Here is a 26,237-nt window from a genome sequence, read left to right as displayed (position 1 = left end):
GGCAAACTGGCTGGTGTTTATTTTTGGTATTATACCCGTAATGTCTCTGCGTTCAGCGCGCTGTAACCTTGTGTGTCGGAGAGAGGCATGTTCCTGGCACGGTCACGGTGGACGTACCTTGCTGCAGCATCACGGACTGCGTTGCTCTCTGCCCGACTCACAGACGGTAACTGTGTGTGTGAGGCAGGAGCAGGGGAGCTCGCTAGTCGGTTAGCGAAAAGGGACAAAAAACACCTTTTAAATGTTGTGCTTGCTCTAATCGTACAGAAGCGTGTGTTTGTGTTGAATAAATCTATCTTCGCTTAAACATGTAGCATTGAGTACCATATTGGGTTGCCTTTAATGGCATGTTATTGGTTTAGTGGTGTTTTTGTGCATTCTGTATGGTACTAAAGAATGGTGATACATTGTCTCATATACACCATACTATAACATAGCTATTTAATAATTATTACCTAGTTATATACTAGTTATATATATATATATACCAAATAATAACAGTGTCAAAAGGGATAGGGCCACTATGGCTTTAGAGTCCTTTGAAATTGTTCCTCAGTGATTTCCAGCTCCTCCAGGGACATGAGTATCTACTGCTATACTGGAAAAGCACAAACAAACAGAGTCTGCTGTAAACCCTCTATCATTGTGTATATAACACACTGAGAGTCTGCTGTAAACCCTCTGTCATTGTGTATATAACACACTGAGGGTCTGCTGTAAACCCTCTATCATTGTGTATATAACACACACACCTGTTAGTGAACTGCAGCATCCATGCTTTGACAATGCCACTTGAGCCTTTATGTACAATTTAACATTAACACTAGATTGTACCTTTTCATATCTTTCCAAAAAACTCAGTCCCAGCATGTGTCACTGGCAACACAAAAGTTACGTAAAACATTTCTAAGATCGATAGAATCAGTCAGATATTTCTGAATATGGAGGAACAGGAGGTGGTTTAAACACTGTGCAGTTTATATACATATATATATATGTGTGTGTATATATATATATATATATATATATATATATATATATATATATATATATGTATTGCATTTATATAGCGCTTTTTATATAAAAGTATCGCAAAATACTGTACAGTACATAGCAGAAAAAAGATCAAACAACAATAAATTTGTATAGCATGTCACACGTACAACTGCCACAGTCAGACCATTTAAATAACCCATTTAAAAAATAACAGTATACACATAATGCAAAAGCAGTTACATTAAAACCCACTAAGATAAGAAAGCCATTTTATAAAAGTGTGTTTTTAGTCTTGACTTGAAAAATGTAACAGTCCTAGCTTCCCTGTCAAATGAAGGCAGAACATTCCATAATTTTGAAGATCTACAAGAAAAAGCTGTGCCTCCTCCCGTGTTTCTTTTGTTGACCCTAGAAATAACCAGCAGCCCCAAATCTTGTGATCTCAGAGTGTGGTTTGGAAGATACGGGGTCAGTAACTATTTTTCAGAGTCTAAAAATAGGTGTTTCAAGATATTTCATGATTAAACATACTATGTATTAAATGGATCATTTTCTCTTGAGTTATTCTACAACAAATGTACCTTAATATTTAAACACATACCTGAAAAACAGGAAATGCTAAATTGTAGAATATTTCGTTTTTTATGTCCACCTTTTAAAGACATTCTACTTTCACCATCAGTGAATTATCAAACAAGATCAAAATAACAACAGACACGTGAAATGTCCCCTTTCTGTACAGGACAGAGCGATGTTTAGCAGAATTATTTCCGATCTTTGATGCTGCAGGTGTCTTTTTAGTTAAAGCAAACTAAACCAGCTGCCAGGTTAATAAATTCAGTGTAACTAGTAGTGTGTCACTAAGGCAAATGTTTGTAAGTGATAAAAAACAGTGTCAGTCATGGATGATTGTATATATGTTTTAGCCATTGAAGGCATGAAAAGCTGCGCTCAGCAGTAGCATTAGACATCAGGGGCGTAAATTAGGCCATCGCAACAGCGTACGCCGTCGTTACAAGCAGTCGTTCTGTCCACATGGATAGGGATCGCCCTACAAGCAGTCGTTCTGTCCACATGGATAGGGATCGCCCTACAAGCAGTCGCTCTGTCCACATGGATAGGGATCATCCTACAAGCAGTCGCTCTGTCCACATGGATAGGGATCGTCCTACAAGCAGTCGCTCTGTCCACATGGATAGGGATCGCCCTACAAGCAGTCGCTCTGTCCACATGGATAGGGATCATCCTACAAGCAGTCGCTCTGTCCACATGGATAGGGATCATCCTACAAGCAGTCGCTCTGTCCACATGGATAGGGATCGCCCTACAAGCAGTCGTTCTGTCCACATGGATAGGGATCGCCTTACAAGCAGTCGTTCTGTCCACATGGATAGGGATCATCCTACAAGCAGTCGTTCTGTCCACATGGATCATGTCGCGTAGCAGCTTGTGAAAACATCCACTTGCTAAAAAGCGTAATCCTAGGAGTGCCTGTAATTCAGCAGATAAGGCAGCATTCCTTTGGTTCATATATTGAAGGTTATCCCATATTTCATCTATAAGATGAAGGAGGTTCTGTCTTGGTAATCGATAGCGCTCCAGATCATCAAACATATCCAATGGATTAACTCTGTCCTGTATGATTCTTTCACCACGCATTGCACGGTGATACTGTAAAGCATCACACCAATGTACTATTCCACCCATCTTTGGCTTTTGCTGAACTAAATGTTATTTTACACTATTCGAAGCTGATTTGCTTTTAAATGTAACTTTCTGCCACTATCCCCTATGTTATTTGCCAGCCTTACACCTACCCGCTAGCAGGCGTACAGTTACGACCCCTTCATGACCTGAATAAGTCTTACGTCTGCTTGGTGCACTCTGCAAAAAAATTGCACCCATCACTTATGCCGTCGTAACACTTACATCTGCTTGGTGCACTCCGCCCCAGGATAGTAAGGTAGGTTCTTATATGATATGATATCATTAGCGCCTCGCTTTTATGTAGGACACAGAGTATAACCATACCTGAACTCTATGTGCTGTACAAGCTCCTTTTCCCCCGCTGTGCACATGTTTCTTTTGTCAGTGGGGGGGCCTGTATGTACTGTCTGTGTGATGTGGTAAAAAGGGTGTCCTACTACTCCACTAGCAGAGCCTGGCTCTTACTTTTAACAAAACACTGAACAAACAAAACGGCACAGGGGCCAAAACAAACAAACAGAACACGGAACTAAACAAGTATCCTGCTAGTCTAACTAGCATGCATAGCAATTGTTATTTCTTAGTTATCTTTTCTCTCTCTCTCTCTACCTCCCGACTCTCATTCCGCCTCTGAATTCACAACCCTTGTATCACCCGTGATCCCCTTATTTATACACCTGTGGCTGGAGCCTTAATTAAGCATTTAATCACTTATTCAATTCACAGCTCCAGCCACATTCCCACGTGTTTGTGCACGGAGGATTCCTCCCTGTCACCCATTATTCCACACACACACACACACACACACACACACACACACACATCCCTGTGCTCACATACCAACATACCTCTTTAATCTGCACATGAAGTGATTGTGCAATCCCTGTGCCACTACACACATACATCTCTCTAGCTCCCCATGCCTTTTCGAAGTGCATAGAGGCTATTCTGGCCCCATTGAGACAGAGGCGTTGGAGTACTCAATTACCTGGATGACTGGCTCATTTGTGCAGGCAGAGGCCCACACGGAACTCGCCACCGACCAGCTTCATCATTTTGGCCTGTCGGTGAATCTTGCAAAGAGCCAGCTCAACCCTGGCAGACAGAATAATATTTGGGAGTGCGCCTGGACTCCAGGTCCATGCTGTCCACTCTACCGGATGCCAGGGTGCAGAGAATGGCCTCTTGTCTGAAGCTTTTTCAGCTTAACAGAAAATTCACAGTAGTGACATTCCAGAGGCTTCTGGGCTTGATGGCAGCAGCTTCCCAGACCCTTACTTGGGTCACCTGCGCATGTGCCCTCTCCAAGCCTGGCTCAACAGCAGGGTTCTTCAGCCTGCATTGAACCGTGGCCATCTGGTGACAGTGTCTCATCACTGTCTGAAGGTGTTTTCTTGGTGGACACAGCCTGCACTTAGGTGTAGTGCTGGGCAGCGTCACCAGAAGGGAGGTCATCACCACGGACGTGTCCAGCCTTGGCTGGGGTGCTGTGTGGAATGGCAGGGGAGTGCAAGGGGTATGGAATCCACCGTGGCAGGATCTCCACATCAATATTTTGGAGCTGCAAGCAGTGTTTTTAGCCTTGCAGAATTTACATGAGGTTCAAGGGAGACACGTTTTTGTCTGGACGGACAACACTACTGTGGTAGCTTATATAAACCACCAGGGCAGCCTCACGTCCCCCAGCCTCCAGTCTGCAAGCTGTTGCTCTCAAGAGTTCCCAGTGCCTCAGAATGTAGGCTTCCCCCGGAGGTGGTGAGCCTTATTTGGCAACAGTTCGAGAGATCAGAGGTAGACCTCTTGCTTCCCAGGAATTGACCCATTGTCCTTGCTGGTTCTCCATAACGGGAGCTGGGGACTGCAGCTCTGGGTCTGGGAAGAAGTCCCATGATCAAGCCCTGCCTAGGCAGAGGCTGTTCAAATGGATAGCAGACACATGCAGAACTGCCTATGAGCTGGACAACTTGCCCTCTCCAGAAAAGCTCACTGCCCATTCCTTCAGGGGCATGACAATTCGTGGGCTTTATTCCAGGGTGCATCTGTCAATGACATTTGCAATGCAGCGGTGTGGGATACTCCCTATACCTTTACTAGATTCTACAGACTTAGGTCATGGATCCACAAAACCCTGATTTTTGGAACTAGAGTATTAAGGGACATAGAGGTGAGTTTCTCCCTTAATTTTTTAGCCCTAGCTACTTGTACTGGGGTTCCTAATGGTAACCTATGGCCTTTGGCTTAAGCCTTGTAGCATTCCAGTATGCAATATTACTTTGCGACAGCTTTGGTAATCATACCCATGATGTAATGGTTACATTTTGTACTTGATAGGGAACGTTAGGTTATTATCATAACCCTGGTTCCCTGAAATAGAAATGTAACCATTAACCTTCAAGATTGCAGCGTCAATGATTGCTGCAATCTTGAAGGAAAAATTATGATGGTGTTTGTATCTGCAGTCCTTGTAGCACGACTGCGTCACAGGAACTATGTGCAGCTTTGATATATCTTATTCAGGTTTCAGGGTCTTTATTAGGTAATGGTTACATTTCTATTTCAGGTTTATGATAATAACCTAATGTTACATAGTATGGAGACTTAAAATGGAATGGTTTGCCTAATTCTGTACAGCAGGACCCTAGGCTCAATTAATGGATCAAAATGTGCTGGATCTAATTAAAGTGGCTCTGGTATTTTACGAAAATAAATACAAATAACACAGATAGAGATGTTAGTCTTCACAGATGGCCCCTGCTGACCAACATTAAATCCATATTAAATAATGCATCTTCCATTTAGTAGGTTATTAATTGTAATAATGACTTTCCATGATATGATAATACGACTCGCCTGTGTCCTGTTATGTAATTTCTGTGGTGAGCCTTCACAAAATATAATAGAGCATCACTGCAATCACTACACTCACTAAGGACAGGATAGGATCACATGGAAGCAGTCTGTCTGTCTGCATGTCATTCTGTCACACCTACATTTGTACATATATATAAAGAAATGCTTAGCCAGTTGTGAACTTCCTAAAGGACAGTTTTTAGCACATCTCATTGGGAGTGTCAGAATCTGGAGGTACATCACAAAAGTATATGTAAACTTATGGAAAATATAATAAGATCCAAAATGGAAAATTACCTATATGGTAACAGTATCCTGGGAGACAGTCAGCATGGTTTTAGGAAAGGGAGATCGTGTCTAACTAACCTGCTTGATTTTTTTGAGGATGCAACATCGACAATGGATAATTGCAAAGCATATGACATGGTTTATTTAGATTTCCAGAAAGCGTTTGACAAAGTCCTGCATAAAAGATGAATTCCATGGCCGCCACCTTTGGTCCGTTGCTGCTCCTGTTCCTGCGCCGGGACTGCTAACCGGGACTTTGGGGACTAAGGGGGGAGGTGGCCGAAAAGGCCATGTGTGCTGCGCACAAGGGGGGGCATGTGTGGCGGAGTGTCCTGCCCCTATTTATTATTATTTGTATTTTTGTTTGCGGCGCGGGTAAAAGTGCCACGTCTTTTATTATTATATTTAAAAACCCTGTGAGGATGCATGGCTGATCAGCTACTGATTATTTAACTAGCTGACAGTCATGCATCCTTACCAAACGCGTGCAGACTCTGGCCGAGGGATAATAAGATAATTAACAACTAGTTAATCCCTCGGCCAGAGTATATAAACCTGCAGCTCTCTGCACTTGAGGTTGGGTGTACAGAGGAGAGTACGGGGAGCGGAGAGAGCGAGCAACATTCGAAAAACAATTGCTAAAACGTGCTGGATTATCCAGCACGACACTTACTTGTTTATTTGTTAATTCGTTTGGCCCTCGTGCCCTTTTGTTTTGTGTTTTGTTGTTTTGTTTAAATCTTTTGTTTTGTTTATTAATAAATACGCTGAGTGCCGTTGCACTCAGCTTTAACCGCCCATCCATTGTTTTGGTTTCTACTTCCTGGTCCGTGACGTCACCACTGCGAGCCAGACTGTCACAGGGAGATACTGAAATTGAAGAAGGGAACTATGAAAAAGACCTAGGAGTTTATGTTGACTCAGAAATGTCTTCATCTATGTTTTCAACAATGTGGGGAAGCTATAAAAAAGGCCAAAAAGGTGCTCGGATACATAGTGAGAAGTGTTGAATTTAAATCAAGGGAAGTAATGTTAAAACTTTACAATGCATTAGTAAGACCTTATCTAGAATACTGTGTTCAGTTCTGGTCACCTCGTTACAAAAAGGATATTGCTGCTCTAGAAAGTGCAAAGAAGAGCAACCAGAATTATCCTGGGTTTAAAAGGCATGTTGTATGCAGACAGGCTAAAAGAACTGAATCCATTCAGCAGTGGACAGCAGTGTGGAGTAGTGGTTAGGGCTCTGGTCTCTTGACCGGAGGGTCGTGGGTTCAATCCCAGGTGGGGGACATTGCTGCTGTACTCTTGAGCAAGGTACTTTACCTAGATTGCTCCAGTAAAAACCCAACTGTATAAATGGGTAATTGTATTTAAAAATAATGTGATATCTTGTAACAATTCTAAGTCGCCCTGGATAAGGACGTCTGCTAATATATAAATAATAATAATTTTCAGTGTTAATTTTCAATTTACAGTGATTTGATTTAAGCATTCAAAATTCTAAAAGGTATAGACAATGTCGACCTAGGGGACTTTTGACCTGAAACAAGGACTAGGGGTCACAAGCGGCTGATAAAGGGGCATTCAGAACAGAAAATGGGAGGCACTTTTTTACACAGAGAATCGTGGGAATCTGGAACCAACTGCCCAGTAATGTTGTTGAAGCTGACACCCTGGGATCCTTCAAGAAGCTGCTTGATGAGATTCTGGGATCAATAAACTACTAACAACCAAACAAGCAAGATGGGCCAAATGGCCTCCTCTCGTTTGTAAACTTTCTTATGTTCTTAAGTTTCCTGTAGTAAAGCCTAGCACAGTGTAATAAGCATTGTAAGCATTGTAATGTCTAGAGAGGTATGATAAAGCCTGTTAAAAACATGGCAAAGATGTAGTATAATAGGGAAAAGATTCCAGTTTTTTTTTAATATATTCTGCTCTTACATGTTAACTGTTTTTACATCTTGTTTTTTCTTTGCTTTTGGAAACGTATGTACGATATTCTGCCCCTGTCTCTTAGAAAACAAAATGAATGTGCTGTGTCACCGGTCAGCATCTCAGATCAATATCCTGAATGAGGCGGCCCACCTGGCTGGTCCATCTGGTAGTTTGGGGGAGGGACTTGCAGACAGCACCATCTGTCCTGGGTGGGGCGGGGGAGAGACTACAGGTGTGAGCAGAGACTCTCGAAATGGAAAAGGATGTCTTCATACTAAATGATTACTTAGAGTAATCACTATGAATTATTACATTGCATTTTTTTTAAATGATAGAATAATAAAGCTATTCATATTGGCTCTGTCTAATTGAAATGTTCCACAATCAAATAAATATGACAGGCCTTTGTTTCATTTTCCATCATGTGTAAATATTTACTGAAAATTGATTGATCAAGTCATTTCCCATAATGTAACGTTTTTTAATATTACATTCCAGTTTTGAAAAAGAACCAAGTACCACAGGAATAACACCTGGATATCTTATGTACTTCATCTGAATTCAGCCATGTTGCTTCATGTGCATTTGGTTACCTGTATTCATTCCACGTTCCTTTGTAATAAGTGATGTTGATCACATGTATAACGCATGTGTTACTTGCCCACCAGGGGATTGTGTTATTTCAGGCATGAATGCATGCTATACACGTGATATTCAATTATATTTTAAGTTACTTGATTTTTTAAGACCTATTTTGAAAGAAACCAACTCTCCATGATAGTAGAAGGAGGGAACATGTAATAAAGCACAGTGAAAGCATGGTAAATCATAGGTAAGTATTGAAAAAGCCCAGCGAGGGATGGTATAGCATATGAACCCTTTCAGGGTTAATATCTCAGCGCCATATGTTAACACATGCTGTTGACAATCACGTTGGATCACAGGACTCCTAGGTCCCAGTCTGGAGTAGTGGTTAGGGCTCTCTGGACTCTTGACCAGAGGGTCGTGGGTTCAATCCCAGGTGGGGACACTGCTGCTGTACCCTTGAGCAAGATACTTTACCTAGATTGCTCCAGTAAAAACCCAACTGTATAAATGGGTAATTGTATGTAAAAAAAATGAAATAATGTATAATGGGATATCTTGTAATAATTGTAAGTTGCCCTAGATAAGGGTGTCTGCTAAGAAATTATTAATAATATACTCAATAAAGGAGTTGCTTTTTGAATTATATAACTTAATTTCAACAAAAATAATTCAGGACTGAAAAGGTTAAAAAATGACAAATGGTAAACTATGGTAAATGCATAGAATAACTAGGGGATGCAGAAACTGTAGACTATATGGGCTGGAACAGCTTCTGTTAACATTTAACAAGTGATGTGAATACTATCTCATACAAACGGCTCATATGCTTCATCTGTCTAGGTCATGCTCATTCCAGAGGTCTTCTTTTTAGATGAGGAGCTGTTTTGTGTTCCTTTACATTGGTGCACATTGGTGTCAAAGCACTTGCTGTAACAGTGCAGTTAATCAACAATCCACAATCAGCCCAGCTGTGACTCTGAGGGGAGGGGCTCCCCAGGAACCCTGAATAATGACCCCAAACACTGAGGTCAGGGAGGGCTGTTGTGTCACATTATTGATCAAGAACACAATAAAAACGGTTGTCCTCAATGGGACCAGGTGGTATTGTAAAGTCAATCTGTCTGATAATCAGATTATTATAGTCAAATTGTTCATGTGACATTCCCAATGAAGAACCTCCCAAAATAATTCAAATACAACCCATTATTAATGTTAAAGTACTTTACTGGAAACACCTAAGGACTGGTTAGTGCCTTTTCTATGACAAAAGGGCAGAAGAGCATTCATTCCTAGCATTGTAAATTGGAGCCAGGTGCAGGGTATTTAAAGGAAGCAGCCAGGCTGCTCAGGGCTGCTGTGTGGAGAGCCCTCTTGGTAGTGTGCTCAAGTGTATAAAGAAAAAGGTACCTTGTAAAGCCTATTTGTGTTATTTGTTTAAAAACTGTGTGTTTTGTTTTTGTTTGATTTTTGTTTATCAGGTAAACAGCTTAGCTGTCCTGTTTTATAGTTTAGGTTCCTGTTTGTGTTTTAGTTAGTGCGCGAAAAAAGAGCTAGGTCTTCATTTGTGTTGTAAATAAAAGTGTACAACCGTGCTAAAACTGCAGTTCCTGTTCCAACGTCTTTAAAGGGGCAATGAACCCGAGTGGAAGCAGCTTGGTTACTATATGTGTGTATGTATGTATGTATATATATATATCTTATGGTTCATTCTGTTTTGTTTTGGAGTTCCTGTTGTTCTGTGGTTGAATTTCTTTGTACTCATTTCTCTCTTGTACTTGCAGTGACAACCAGAAAATGCAGTTTGTTAATATATATTTTTGCACGTACAGACGTATTAACATGAACAATGCAAGGATTTATTTCTCGCAACAAAATGTCTATTACCATGGTGTGGCAAGATGGCTTGTGTGGTGACCAGGAAGACAGACACACAGGACTGGGGTATGGAAACTTTAGGTTTCTCTCCTGTTCCGCCTCTGAACACACCAAAGCTGCGGGTTTATATACATGTGACCGTCTCCAAATTAGTAATAAATTAATCAATCTGGAGACGGTCACATTCTGCAGAAGTTTTGGATATGGAAGTTTAACCCCATCCATGCTGCAAAACAATTAACAATAAATAAACATGTTTTTACACATATAAACAATACATTCAAATAATAAGAATACAAAAACATACAATACACACAGGGGTGTACCATGTCACACATAGGAACATAGAATATGAAAGCAAAACTGTGGTCCAATATCTGCACGCCAAACAGACTAGAAGTGCTGATTTTGCACCATATCTGAACACATTGGATTGTGTTATTGAGCTTATAAAAAATGGCACTGCATTTTATAGGCCTGCAGAAAGCAATTGAAAAAGAAAAAAAATCAATTTGGCACACAGGTAATCTAAGACCCTTGGTACAGTAGCCTTGGTACTATTACAGAGTATTTCACCTCAAAAGGATCGTCAGTGATTGATTTAGATTTTTTTTTTGTGGTGACCTTTTTACACTGAAAACGAAGCCCTGGATCAGTTGTTTCCATGACAACAGGCCTGTTGAGCAGGATGCGAAGGCAGAACGGCAATCAGACCCCTTTCCGTTCTTATTATCTCAAAGCTCCACTCTGGTAGTTGATCACCAGGTTACTTGAGCAGCTTCCGGCACCAGGAAAGGAAATCAGTGATAGAGAGAGAAAGGGGGGGGGGGGCTGTACTCTAGATGGAATGAAGTAGTACAAAGTGAAGCCAAGTAAAATGGCATCGCTACCCCACCCCTCCTAAAGTGAATTGGTTGTCAAATGAACTAGGGAATGTTTCAAAGAGTTCCAAGCTGATCTGATGATACGCAACTTGTTAAATTTGCAGACAACACAAAAATAGGAGTAGTGGCAAACACCGTTGCAGCAGCAAAGACAGCATTGAGAACTGGGCAGACACATGGCAAATGACATTTAATAGAGAAAAGTGTAAGGTACTGCACACAGGCAATAAAAATGTGCATTATAAATATATGGGAGATACTGAAATTGAAGAAGGGAACTATGAAAAAGATGTTGACTCAGAAATGTTTATGTTGACTCAGAAATGTCTTCATCTAGGCAATGTGGGGAAGCTATAAAAAAGGCCAACAAGATGCTCGGATATACTGTGAGAAGTGTTGAATTTAAAATCAAGGGAAGTAATGCTAAAACTTTACAATGCATTAGTAAGACCTCATCTAGAATATTGTGTTCAGTTCTGGTCACATTGCTACAAAAAGGATATTGCTGCTCTAGAAAGAGTGTGAAGAAGAGCGACCAGCATTATTCCGGGTTCAAAAGGCATTGCATATGCAGACAGGCTAAAATAATTGAATCTATTCAGTCTTGAACAAAGAAGACTATGCAGCGATCCGATTCAAGCATTCAAATTTCATTCTAATTTCTGACAATGTCAACCCAAGGGACTTTTTTACCTGAAAAAAGAAACAAGGACCAGGGGTCACAAATGGAGATTAGATAAAGGGGCATTCAGAACAGAAAATAGGAGGCACTTTTTTACACAGAGAATTGAGAGAGTCTGGAACCAACTCCCCAGTAATGTTGTTGAAGCTGACACCCTGGGATCCTTCAAGAAGCTGCTTGATGAGATTCTGGGATCAATAAGCTACTAACAACCAAACGAGCAAGATGGTCCGAATGGCCTCCTCTCGTTTGTAAACTTTATGTTCTTATCTGTGCAGGATGTAATACCTCTTAACCATTGAGATTGCTCCTGCTTTCCATTTTATAATACATGTATATGTTCAACAGCAGGCAAGAACATTTTCAATTAAAAACCGACACGCTTTGCACAAATGAACCCAGGTTTTTAGCGCATTTAGAACATATACACCCTCCCACTCTCTTCATTTCCCCTCTCCCTCCACAATGTGGTTCACTTCATTGCAGGCAGTAAGCACACATACTACATGGTGTTAAGCAAATGTGATGAATGCAGGACAAAAAGAGATCTTTTTAAAAGGAATCATCTTTCTGCTGATAATTACTGCCGTGCTGAATGATGAAGAGGATTCAGACTGTGCTGAATATCCCCACGTCCTTTATTATCGACTAGGTGGTGGTTTTATTCCTGGGGATGAAAGCTTAACTCACACATGCTTTTGTTGAGCTGTATGAAATCAACCCAATTGTCAGTCTGCTTACTGGAGTTAAACATCACTATCTGTGGCTGGGCACATACCGACTACTAAGAGAATGTCTCAAACACTGTAAAACAGTGTAGGAGAAATACATGAATCAGTTACTACATTGTGTGTAGACTCTCATTGTATAGGAGATGTCAACTCATGCAGTTTGGGTGAGAGGACTGCAATGGGAAGCTGAGTGGTTCTGGCTGCTCAAACTGTGCAAGATGGCACAAGAAGCGAGGGGTCAGCATTATCTGTGACAGCAGCTCTTCACCCTACACATTACACTGTGTTACATACACACTCACCTTGCCACCCTGGATACAGTCCCTCCTGTTACTCCCTGTGACAGGGTGGCTGGGTGGACAGAGACTCGGAGACAGTAAAACTGCAGTTTAAGCACTGCTGCGCATTTTTAATAAACACAAAATAAAAAGGTTTAACAAAAGTCAAGAACACAAGAAACAGAAACAAAATAACCAGATCAAGGGCCAAAACAAAAGGTTTAAACAAAATACAAAAACCATAGGCTGGGCATTCGCCTTCACTACCTTAAGAAAACAATTAACAAAAGACAACAGACAGACCTTCCATGTGGTCTCCCCTCTCCCAGGCAATCTCTCTCATGGAGCTGTGTAGCTCCCTTATATAGCATGTGGCAGGATTGATTGAAAATGAATCATTCAATCAACACCTGGCCACATTTTCACATTATCTGACAGGGATAGGAATTAACCCTAATCCTGCCAACCACCACCACAAACACACCCAAAACAACCAGGGCTGGAATCGTAACTTCCAGCCCTGCCATATCTAACAAACACTTTTTCATATAATATTTACACATATACATTTATTTACCCGTGCGGGGCTTCTGCCTGCCACACACCCCAAACCACTTCCCCAAACTTACCAACTTCCTCTATTTAAAAAGCCTCCCAACCATTCGTTCAAATCAAAAGGGTTATTCAAATTAAGAACAAACAGAAGGAGGTTATTGTCTTTTATTTGAAAATTGGAACATCTTAGATTGCAGACTTAATCCTTGTTGAGGGCTACTGTTATTGTTCTAGGAATTTGGAATGCTTTCAAAGAAAGAAAAATTAAAAAGTAAAGCGGGCTATTTCCTTAACATTTCCTTTGCAATTGAATTGAATTCCAAGTTCCTATTGTTCTAATAGAACCTCTAAAGCCATTCTTGCAGAATGAAGGCAATGTGCAGTGTGTGTCCAACAAACACAATTAAAAACTACGGAAAAGCAGCAACGCAGAAGCTTTATTTATTCAATTCACTTAATAATTATTAATAAAAAATGTATACTAAAATATAGCTAACTAAAACATTGGAAACAATTATTGTTTCTCATATGGGCTGAGGTACGTATCCATGTATTATAAAATATTTGAATGGCAGTGAGGTTGTAATAGTAAAGCAGCTGAAGTGCAGTGCAATGCAGTATAACGTTAGGTTACTTACCGTAACCCTGGTTCCCTGAAAGAGAAGACGACCACCAGCATACTTATGGGATATGCCTGCCTTAGGTAGGTATTCAATGAGCTCTTTATATCAAAGCTGCCGATAGGCCCCTTCCTGGGGTGACCTTCTCGGTCCCGCCTACCGAGGGATTAAACAGTCAACCCACGGAAGCCATTTTGTCTTGCGTCGAACCCGTGAGGGTGACCGCTGCAACCTCGCTGGTTGGTGGTCATCTTCTCTTTCAGGAACCAGGGTTACGGTAAGTAACCTAACATTCCTTTTCAATTTGAAGATGACCACCAACATACTTCTGGGAAAGTATACAAGAGCAGTGGCGAGGGAGAAGGAACGGCAGCAGATGAGGGACGCATCAGAACTGCATAAAGGTTAGCAGTGCGAGCTTGCAACCTCAAGGAGGAAGCAAGCCTGGTGGGGGCAAACCGGCATTTTCATATGCAGTCGAGACTGTGTCCACAATCCAGTGCGACAGCCACTGCTTCGAAAGGCTGTCCTAGGGTCCATATACCATGACAGACAAAGAGCTGGTCAGAATGACGCAGAGCTCTTGTCCTCTCCACATAACACCTCAATGCCCGCACCGGGCAGAGGAAGTTCATCTCCTATCCTCCCACGAAGAAAACTGAGGTGGATGGAACGACTCCAGTTCCACAGACTGGTTCATGTGGAAGTCTGTCATCACTTTAGGGAGGAAAGCAGGTTTTATACGTAGTGACACCCTGCTGCCTTCGTCCCAAATATGCATTCAGGAGCTGTCCCGCTTTACGGAGATGATTGCCAAGAGGAAGGCTGTCTTCATAGACAGATACTTATGGCAAACTCTATGGCGTGTATGGGCTCAAACGGGGCCTTTGTGAGAGCCTCCAGTACAATATCAAGGCTCCATTCGGGGAGAACGACCCTCCTTGGAGGGCGTAATTGCCAAGCACCCTTGAGAAAACGGGCAGCCAAGAAATGTGCACCCTGAGATGCAGAATCAACGGGGGCATGGCACACAGAAATGGCCGCCAAATACACCTTCAATGTAGAAGGTGACCTACCAGCATTGAGCAGTTCTTGCAGAAACTGCAAGATAACTGTCATAGGTCAAGAGACTGGGTCATGACCCTTAGTCAGACACCAGTTCTGAAAATATCTCCACTTTTAGGCGTATAACGACCTAGTGGAGCCTGCCCTAGCATTCTGCAACGTGTCCACAATTGGGTCAGATAGCCCTAGGGATGACCAGCGATACATGGGGTAATTGACAATGGTTAAAAGGGTGTGCGTTTGTGTGTTACACTGAGTGTGATGGTAGGAGTTAGGTTGGAGAATGAGAGAGTGAACAAGAAAAAATATTATTATTATTGTGAGAACTGGTCAACGACGTATTGGAAAAGTATTTGGATTACAATTTGGTTTTGGAGATGAGGTAACAGGCTTAGCCTGCCCCGTCATTAGTTAGGGAACCATTTGTTTAGTTAGGACTTCAGACCGGGTTAGGTTTTGTTTTCTTTATTTTCTTTTCAGTGTTTAAAAATAATAAACACACGCTACAGCGTTTTCTTGTATCTGGTTGTCAAGTGTCTGTTTGAGGAAAAACCTGTGACAAGAAGGCAAATCATCACAGCATTGCATCTATGCGGCTATCCAATCATGTTAATCTGCAGTCATATGATGCGGGATGCGTCATGTAGTTTTCTTGGTGCGTGTGCCTGGGTTTTACTGGCGAAGTGTCATGATGGCTGGTTTTGTTGACGAGCCTGTCACTAAAAAGCAAAAAAGGATTTCACTGACATTTCGCAGACCTGTTTAAACATTAAATACACCAAAGATTTCAGAGCACTATAAAAGCCTAAAAATAGTGATACTTGCTTTCTTACTAAAACAGAGCGCTGTCATTTGTTAAAAGGCAAGCATGCAACATCCCCCAGAAGTTATCGACATCTCTGTCTGGTGTGGATTTGCCCATACATTGAGACTGCACTGGCCCTCGCGACTGAGAACAGATCACCCAGTTGTCGAGATAGTTTATTACTCTGATCCCCTGCAGCCGCAGGAGAGCCAGGATAGCGTCCACGCACTTTGAGAACGTACGAGGAGCTAGGGAGAGGCCGAATGGCAGCACAGCAAACTCGTAAACGCTTCCCTGAAAAGAGAAGCGGAGATACTTTCTGTGCTGTGGACAAATGGGAATGTGAAAGTACGCATCCCGTAAGTCCACGGTGGGGAACCGTCGCCCGGCCATACGGACTGGAGGATGTGACAGTGCGTCAGCATTTGGAACCTCCTTTCTTTTAAGAACCCGAGTAGTACTCCTCTCCGTGGGAGGTGGGGTCTCCGAGACGAATGGCTCGCTTGCACAGCAAGGTTGCCACTTCCTTCTGAAGTACCGAGGCCTGGAGAGGGTCTGAAGCGCATAACCGTTTTGCACGGTGGCAAGCACCCAGGAGTCTGAGGTGCAAGCGCACCAGTACTGCAGCTGTTGTGCCAAAAAGGGGGTCTAAGGCCGCCAGCCTTTAGGGGCCCTGCTCGGGCTGCTGAGGCTGAGGCAGGGCAGTTTCGGGTGGCTGTTTAGGGCGCTGGCCCTGAAAACTCCTCCTGTGATGCTGGTGTGTGGACTGGTCACGTCCTGCGTTCCCTCTGCCTGCCGGTTGGGCCCAGTTGCTTGCTGCTGATGTGCCCTGTAGACGATGCCTTAGGTCACCCAGCGGAGCCGTGGGGACTGGAACTGTTCTAGTGACAGTGCGCGTCTGAGGAGCTCACCAGCGGCTCGATCTGCCCCACGCAGAGGTGCGGGGAAGGAGCAACGAGGCCACCTCGCATTCCCGGTGGGATCTCTGTAGGATCCCATCCACAGCTGGCCCAAAGGTATGTCCTGGGGATATAGGCACATCAAGCAGTGTGGCCTTATCCACATCAGGAACTCTGGCTTGTGACATCCACAGCTGTCTATGAGCCACAATCAAGCTAGCCAGGCTCTGGCCAAGAGCTTGTCCTTGGAGACTGGAGATCTGCAGCAGTGTGCTGGACAGGAGACTCCGTGGTCACCGGCTCGGGGAGCGGGGCCTCACGCAGTACATCATCCATGTAAGCAGTAAGCACACTCACTGTGTTAGACAGGCAGGTTGCCTGCGCCTCTGCTGCATACGCCTGTGTCACAAAGACGGCCGGAGTGGGTGGCGTCAGACCAGATCCAGGAAATAAACAACAGAGACTTGGGGTTTTGGTGAAGCTGAGCGCGTGATCGCGCTCAGCATTTAATAATTAACAGACAGAAAATAAAAAGGTTGCAACACAAAACACAGGGCACGGCAATGGTAGCCAAAATAAAGAGACAAACAAAAACGAACACACACTAACAAACAGGGATGAACAAACATGGTGAGTAAAGCAAAAACAAACGTTACGATCTTTCTTTTTCTTTCTTTCTTTCTCCTCTCTCTCTCACCCGTTCTCCACTCACCGAACACCCAACCCCGACTGAATGAAACGTGCACCTATATATACTGTTGTGCAGGGATTCAATTACTAATTAATTATTCACTTGAATCCCAGCACGTGAATTAATTACGTGCAACCCCGTGCTCACATATTAATTACTTTAAATGCACGTGCAGTGATGTGCAATCCTGTGCCTAAATACAAATATACAATTTAAATAGTCGTGCTGCACTCACCCATTTATATCCCGTGTACCATCTACAATACACCAACATTAACACACGCACGCAACATACAACACAGAAACGCACACAAGGGCAGGGCACATTGCCACAGCCTGCTTGAGATGCGTTTCCGTCACCTTACATTGAGGGTTCGGACATGCCGGGTCTCTAGCCAATCTACCCACTGGTGGGGCCTTAACTACGGCTGCGATGGTGGAATCTACTGGGAGAACCCCGCTAGGCCAAGCTTATCCACGCCTTCTAAGGAGGCAAGCGGTGCGGCCAATTTTAGCACGCTAGGACCGGAGGCCGGACGATCCCAGGAGGAGCGTACCTCCTCCATGAAGTCTGGGAAGGCGGGGAACTTTTGAGTGCGAGGAGCCATCGCCTGCGTCCGGAACACAGACCGGCCTTGAGATCCATAATGTCCCTTGCCTGCTTGGAACGCTTCACCCTTCTCGCTTGCGGCGATGGGGAGCGACTGCGGGCGACCTGCGCATCGGGGATGCCTAGCAGGGGGTCCTGGGACAGGTCATCCTACAGGTCACATCCCTCTCGAGCGCCAAGGTGGCATGTTGAACGCCCAAGCACCGTGCACAGAGGGTATGCTTGTCCTCTTGTGGGATATTGGCATTGCAGGCCGTGCAGTGGTTGAACCCCGACTTGCCTGACATGGGCCTGGTGTTTTGCATTGGCCATGCACTAAACACCACTTGCACTACGCTCAAGCACTGGCTAAGTGCGAACGCCGTGCACACACCTACTAGCGCTGTAGCAGAGGGTACCTAACACAGCGCACCGCACATTGAGTGCCGTGGGCACCTTGTGCACCGCGTACCGTGCAGCACCGTATGCCCGTGCACTAGTGTAGTACCAAGCACTGTGTGCACCATGCACCGTGTGCACCGCGTGCACCTTGCTTGCTGAGCCCTGTGCGCACCGAGTACCATACAGCACTCTGCATTCCCACACTAGCGTTGTACCAAGCACCGTGTGCACCGTGCGTCCCGTGCGCCGTGCACACCGAGTACCGTGCACTATGTGTACCGCGTGCACTGAGTACCGCGCTGTGCTGTGACTGTGAACTGATGCTGAGGTGCTGGCCACCGTGTGCCGTATGCACTGAGCACTTGTGCACCAAGATACTTAAGTATCAAGGGCTATGCGTGCGCCGCGGTACCGAAGCACCAGGGGGGCCGCTACACAAATGCGCCTACCCTAACCTTGCGGTCACACACACCTGATCAGCTTGTAGCGTGTACCGGGGGACACAAGGCCGAAGCAGTGGTGGGCGAGTTGAAGCAGACAGCAAAACATGGTAGAAAAATAGTACAGGGGAGAGCACACTGTTTACAAGGCCCGACTCACCGAGGTGGGCAGACATACACAGCCGACAGGGTCTACTCGGCAGCGGGGATACGGCAAGACCTAGCCCCATGGAGCAACTGTGTACTCTCAGAAAGAAGCATTCGTGCTGAAAGCTGGCTCGCCGCAAGGGAAATACAATCGACTCGATTAGACTTGAGAAGCTCTTTTCTATCAAAACGCTCAGCTCAACACAGAGGTCTTACCGTACCGTCTTGAGAAGGATAAAGAGAAATAGCTTCCTTTGGATGAGAGTTTTATCCCCTCGGTGGGTGGGACCAAGTGCATTATCCTAGGAAGGGGCCTATCGGCAGCTCTGGTATAGAGAGCTCAGCGATACCTACCCAATGGGCAGGCATCTCCCATATGTAATGTCATTGGTGGTCGTCTTCGAATTGAAAGGGAACTAGATTTTAGCAACCTGAATCAAAATAATGCAGCACTGCCTGTGCTATGCACAGTGCAGCAGGTCACAGAAAAACAAGTAGAGATGCACTGATAGGCTGATTAAAACATCACTGTCATCTGAACAGTAAGCAAGAAAGTTAACCGCTTAAGTATTTAAAAAAATATATATATTTCTCTAACTTTTTGTTTTTGCCTAAGTGCAATGCCCCCAGGAAGGCGAAGGAATAAAAAAAAGCCTATCTACAGAAGAAAGATACGTAGTTTGCGTCGCTTGCCTTGTGCAGAAGTTCACAGGGTTTCTTTCCTCCCCGCGCCAACTGAAAGGGTCCCGATTTTTCACTCTTGGTATCTGGTCACCCTAATTAATTTAGATCATTTAAAAGTGGTCCCTGTGCTTTCTCAGAGACTGAATCCTTGACTCACTGTCTGTCTTTCAAAGAGACTGAATTATTAATTAGTGTGGTGCCCCTTTGTATATTTTTCATAGTATTCATAGTATGATTCATAGTATTATTATTGTTTGTGGCGTGGGCGAAAAGCGTCCGCCATTATTTGTTATTGTTTTATTGTGATTTTAGAAATACGTGAATGCGTGACTGTCAGCTTGTAATTATTGAATTGGCTGACAGTCACGCATCTTTAGTAAACCTGTGCAGAACATGACCGAGTGGTTAACAAGATCATTAATAGTTAGTTAATCCCTCGGTCACCACTATAAGAACCTGCAGCCCTTTTCTTTAACCAGGATTTGAACCGGGGACCTCCTGGTTACAAGCCCTTTTCTTTAACCAGGATTTGAACCGGGGACCGCCTGGTTACAAGCCCTTTTCTTTAACCAGGATTTGAACCGTGGACCGTCTGGTTACAAGCCCTTTTCAAGTTACAGTGTACATTTTAAAGAGTTGTCTCATTAGCTAGGCTAAATGTTAAAATGTTTCAGCCTTGGTTTTTGGGTGATGCTCTTGATGAACTGTCAATGATAACAGATTTTAAGCAACTTACTGTATATCAATAGAATATAATGTAAATAGAAAATGTGTTTTCTGGTGACCTAGTATCAGCTGCTTTCTGGCTTTTTCTTTGTGCTTCAAATGAGTCCAATTTGAAATCTGATTTATTTGTAGACCATTTTAGGGCTGACATAGATGTCCTGCTGCTTCATAAATCTCATTTTAATATCACAGAATTCATTTAGAAATGAGCCCCACCTATAATTTGCCCATGCACATAATTAAGGCTTGACACGCCTTAAACTACATGGCTAATGAGCGGCGGAGTGCATTGCACGGCAGAGCGCATTTTGGCGGTGCTAACACGGCTTTAACGTGTCATGATACATACGGGGCAATTTTAAGGCCAGCGTAAACTCGGCACTGTGGCCTTAATGCCATTGCAGTTTCTTGATTCATGACCCTCAAAATCCTTTGTGTGGGGGAGAGGGGCTTAGGTGTGTGTAACTGTGTGTAAAACTGTGTGTAACTGTGTGAACTTTATAATGAAGGCGAATGCCCAGTCTGCATTATTTTGTTTTTTGTGAACATTTTATTTGATTTGTTCTTGTGTTTTGTGTTTGTGTTATAAATGTGTGCAACAGTGCTTCACTGCAGCTTCTTGACTCTGAGTCTCTAATACCTGCTGGTAACAGCTTAGGCCGTGACGTTACCCTGTCTCACAGACTCTTTTATCCAAAGCGACTTACAGAGACTAGGGGTTTAACTATGCATCAACAACAGCTGCAGAGTCACTTACAATAGGACCACGGTTTTCCATCTCATCCGAAGGACGGAGCACAAGGAGGTTAAGTGACTTGCTCAGGGTCACACACAGCGAGTCAGTGGCTGGGCGGGGATTTGAACCGGGGACCTCCTGGTATCAAGCCCTTTTATTTAACCACTGGACCACCAAGTGGTTAAATAAAATAATCCTTGACTCCCTGTCTAATGTCTTTCTCAGAGACTGAATCCTTGACTCCCTGTCTAATGTCTTTCTCAGAGACTGAATCCTTGACTCCCTGTCTAATGTCTTTCTCAGAGACTGAATCCTTGACTCCCTGTCTAATGTCTTTCTCAGAGACTGAATCCTTGACTCCCTGTCTAATGTCTTTCTCAGAGACTGAATCCTTGACTCCCTGTCTAATGTCTTTCTCAGAGACTGAATCCTTGACTCCCTGTCTAATGTCTTTCTCAGAGACTGAATCCTTGACTCCCTGTCTAATGTCTTTCTCAGAGACTGAATCCTTGACTCCCTGTCTAATGTCTTTCTCAGAGACTGAATCCTTGACTCCCTGTCTAATGTCTTTCTCAGAGACTGAATCCTTGACTCCCTGTCTAATGTCTTTCTCAGAGACTGAATCCTTGACTCCCTGTCTAATGTCTTTGTCCTCTTGTTCTGCAGGGACTTCCTTCCCCGTGGATCTGGCATCGTCACCCGACGTCCTCTTGTTCTGCAGCTCATTAACTGTCCCACAGGTGAATCTTATTAAAAAAACAAAATTGTTAGCTAGATGGAATGGAATTTAAATAGGACTCTCTAATCCAAAAGAAATAATACATAACATTAGCAACTACATAGAGTTCGCAAGTACACTGTCTGTTGTGTGCGCTGTTTATCAATCACCCTTTATATTGTGAGGCACTGCTGGTACAGATTAGACCCCTGATTAGGTTCAGCTAAAGTCCCCCAATTCTTGGCTCATTAACCCCCCCCCCTCCTTTGTGTAGGATGTTTCAGGAATTTCTCTAGCCAAAAGTCCAGACGCTGTGCTGCATCCTGCGTGTTCAAGAATGAATCCAAAAGATTAGTTCAGATATGTACTTATATCAAAAATAGTTATTAGTTCCAGGCAATTGTGCCTACAAATGGGGCTGGAGGAGGTGGTTTTTATCTTGGGTTCAGCAGCCCTGGAGTTCTCTTCTGTGAAGAGCCCGGTGTGGTTTGAGAATGTGCTTTGAGAATGTGCAGCAATTCAGTTTTTTTCCAAGTTTTATAACTAGATCTGTCTTTTATATTACTGATTTATTCCAGAGAGTATGATTGTCTTGGCATATGTGGACTTGCCTGTGTGTCCCTCCATACGTGTGAATGCCATGCTTACACTGTTACATATATCAGAGAACTGTTAATCCAGTTGACATGAAATGTGGCCATGAGTTAGTTATTTTCAACTCATCTGTTGACATATGGTGATTTTTGTGGTATCTGATAGCCTGATATCACTAATGTATACATTTATATCTACTGACTTAGTTTCTAATAGGTTTTCCCTTTCTATAACTTTCCAGTGCTTCTCCTTGTCTTCTTTATGTGCAAGGCATGATTACTTTGCATGTACTAGAGGAACCACGCTGTACAGGAGAGCACATCTAGACCAGTATCATGTGTTCAGAGTTAATCTCTCCCATCCTTCCTAACAGAATATGCGGAGTTCCTGCACTGTAAAGGGAAGAAGTTTGTTGATTTTGAGGAGGTCCGGATGGAGATTGAGGCCGAGACTGACCGCATCACTGGGAGCAACAAAGGGATCTCCTCCATCCCCATCAATCTGCGGGTCTCCTCACCCCATGGTAGGCTGTTTACCGAAATTATGTCCAAATAAAAAATGAAAAGCCCGAGTGTCTTACCTGGTAAAGCACGGCAGTGTGGTGTGCAGGGTGTACAGTCAGGAGAGCGCAGGGGTCCCGAGTGTCTTACCTGGTAAAGCACGGCAGTGTGGTGTGCAGGGTGTACAGTCAGGAGAGCGCAGGGGTCCCGAGTGTCTTACCTGGTAAAGCACGGCAGTGTGGTGTGCAGGGTGTACAGTCAGGAGAGCGCAGGGGTCCTGAGTGTCTTACCTGGTAAAGCACGGCAGTGTGGTGTGCAGGGTGTACAGTCAGGAGAGCGCAGGGGTCCCGAGTGTCTTACCTGGTAAAGCACGGCAGTGTGGTGTGCAGGGTGTACAGTCAGGAGAGCGCAGGGGTCCCGAGTGTCTTACCTGGTAAAGCACGGCAGTGTGGTGTGCAGGGTGTACAGTCAGGAGAGCGCAGGGGTCCTGAGTGTCTTACCTGGTAAAGCACGGCAGTGTGGTGTGCAGGGTGTACAGTCAGGAGAGCGCAGGGGTCCCGAGTGTCTTACCTGGTAAAGCACGGCAGTGTGGTGTGCAGGGTGTACAGTCAGGAGAGCGCAGGGGTCCTGAGTGTCTTACCTGGTAAAGCACGGCAGTGTGGTGTGCAGGGTGTACAGTCAGGAGAGCGCAGGGGTCCCGAGTGTCTTACCTGGTAAAGCACGGCAGTGTGGTGTGCAGGGAGTACAGTCAGGAGAGCACAGGGGTCCTGAGTGTCTTACCTGGTAAAGCACGGCAGTGTGGTGTGCAGGGTGTACAGTCAGGAGAGCGCAGGGGTCCTGAGTGTCTTACCTGGTAAAGCACAGCAGTGTGGTGTGCAGGGTGTACAGTCAGGAGAGCGCAGGGGTCCCGAGTGTCTTACCTGGTAAAGCACGGCAGTGTGGTGTGCAGGGTGTACAGTCAGGAGAGCGCAGGGGTCCCGAGTGTCTTACCTGGTAAAGCACAGCAGTGTGGTGTGCAGGGTGTACAGTCAGGAGAGCGCAGGGGTCCCGAGTGTCTTACCTGGTAAAGCACGGCAGTGTGGTGTGCAGGGTGTACAGTCAGGAGAGCGCAGGGGTCCCGAGTGTCTTACCTGGTAAAGCACAGCAGTGTGGTGTGCAGGGTGTACAGTCAGGAGAGCACAGGGGTCCCGAGTGTCTTACCTGGTAAAGCACGGCAGTGTGGTGTGCAGGGTGTACAGTCAGGAGAGCGCAGGGGTCCTGAGTGTCTTACCTGGTAAAGCACGGCAGTGTGGTGTGCAGGGTGTACAGTCAGGAGAGCGCAGGGGTCCTGAGTGTCTTACCTGGTAAAGCACGGCAGTGTGGTGTGCAGGGTGTACAGTCAGGAGAGCGCAGGGGTCCTGAGTGTCTTACCTGGTAAAGCACGGCAGTGTGGTGTGCAGGGTGTACAGTCAGGAGAGCGCAGGGGTCCTGAGTGTCTTACCTGGTAAAGCATGGCAGTGTGGTGTGCAGGGTGTACAGTCAGGAGAGCGCAGGGGTCCCGAGTGTCTTACCTGGTAAAGCACGGCAGTGTGGTGTGCAGGGTGTACAGTCAGGAGAGCGCAGGGGTCCCGAGTGTCTTACCTGGTAAAGCACAGCAGTGTGGTGTGCAGGGTGAGACTACTGTCAGGGGAGTGCAGGTTTGCGTCCTGGCTGTGTGAAGTCACCGCTCATCACTGGGGATTCCGGAGTGAGCTGGCCTTTGTCCCCCAGAGGCCGGCAGCTCACTGACATCTGTTGTTCAGTTCTTGGGTGTAAAAGAAGGCAACTGGCTTGGTCATGGGATCGGAGGACAACCCACTGAACCTTCAGTTCTCCTGCGCTGTGTGGGGAATTTGATGCGGTGAGGGGAAAAAATAATCAATTATAATTGGACATTCTAAATTGTGGAGAAAATTAGGGGTAAAATAATTGGGCACACTAAATAAAAAAATAAAAAAATGAAAAGGTCTATAGATTAGTCTATGAAAAGTATGGATATAAAAAAAAAATCATGTCAATTTTGTATTTATTTATTTTTTAATTATTCACTGTAACATGAATTATATCAATACAGAAAGGCATAGTACATTCCTGTCAATAGGTGGCACTGCTAGAACACAAACATACATAGGAGTTAGTTTAAATTGCTGTATGATATCACAAAGTATTTAGTAATTTTAATACAGTATCTTTATTACATTGAGGTCTGTGTGGAATGGAATTAACTTCTACGTTTACTCTTTGAAAGGTAAACATTTTTTCAAACTGATTTCTTAAAGATTTAAAAGGCCACTGAGAGGACGAGTGGATTTGATCATCAAAAAACATTTCCAGCTGCAGCCTGACCAAGCTGAAAAAAATATCTCTGTAAAATGTAAACTCTGCCTGAGAATAATTTTTTAATTTCAACTCTAACTAGTTAACAATTTTTTCTGCAACTAGTTACAATTAACTTGTAACTGTAACAGATTCCTTTTTGAAAGTACCTTCCCCAACACTGTGATAGAGAACTTTGGAGTAAGGTGTACCACGTGGTTCTGGATCTCTAGGGTAACACAAAAACAAGCACTTTGTCAGGAAGCCATAGTGCGCGCCAGTGGCCAGTAGCATTAAACACCTTCAGTTACCTTAGTTTTCCACTTTAGTATTTAAATTTAAGGATGTTGCAGAAATGCAGCTTAACCCATTTAAGTCAATACCCGAGTTAAGGGAAAATGTGTCATTAAGTGTTATACTTAAACTTTATAATTAATGTGTTTTATACAACCAGCCCCTGACTCTCAGAACCCTCATGTATTCAGTGTGTGGATTTCTCGTGTCTGTCTGTTGTCCTGTCTCTCTCCTCTAGTCCTGAACTTGACCCTAGTGGATCTCCCTGGGATGACGAAGGTGCCGGTGGGCGACCAGCCGGCCGACATTGAGCACCAGATCAGGGATATGATCATGCAGTTCGTCACCAAGGAAAACTGCCTCTGCCTCGCTGTGTCTCCCGCCAACTCGGATCTTGCCAACTCGGATGCTCTCAAGATTGCCAAAGAAGTTGACCCACAAGGTATGAGGGGAGAGGAGCTGGGACAGATGGGGTGTGTGTATGGGGATAAGAATTCATTAGGAGAGTGGGAGAGGAGGAGGGGGAGGGAAGAGGCATTGGGAGAGGAGGAGGGGGAGGGAAGAGGCATTGGAAGAGGGGAAAGGAGGGGAAAGAGGCATTGGGAGAGGGGGAGAGGAGGGGGA

The 26,237-nt window shown here is 44.4% G+C and overlaps 1 protein-coding gene across 11 annotated transcripts in view; it reads left to right on the top strand.

Annotated features, from left to right (window-relative positions):
* The window catches only part of LOC117397002 (dynamin-1), a 140,035-nt gene that overhangs the window by 1,637 nt on the left and 112,161 nt on the right, over nucleotides 1-26,237 (top strand). For all 11 annotated transcript variants that reach the window (XM_059005392.1, XM_059005389.1, XM_059005388.1 and 8 more), the window contains exons 2-4: nucleotides 21,840-21,913; nucleotides 22,859-23,008; nucleotides 25,852-26,055. In XM_059005392.1, coding sequence (XP_058861375.1) covers nucleotides 21,840-21,913; nucleotides 22,859-23,008; nucleotides 25,852-26,055 — 428 coding nt within the window. The remainder of the gene's footprint in view (nucleotides 1-21,839; nucleotides 21,914-22,858; nucleotides 23,009-25,851; nucleotides 26,056-26,237) is intronic.

The sequence above is a fragment of the Acipenser ruthenus genome, chromosome 31, assembly GCF_902713425.1.
Source record: "Acipenser ruthenus chromosome 31, fAciRut3.2 maternal haplotype, whole genome shotgun sequence".
Taxonomy (NCBI): Eukaryota; Metazoa; Chordata; class Actinopteri; order Acipenseriformes; family Acipenseridae; genus Acipenser; species Acipenser ruthenus.
Note: the sequence above shows the minus strand (reverse complement) of the source record. Positions and strands in the feature narration are given on the sequence as shown.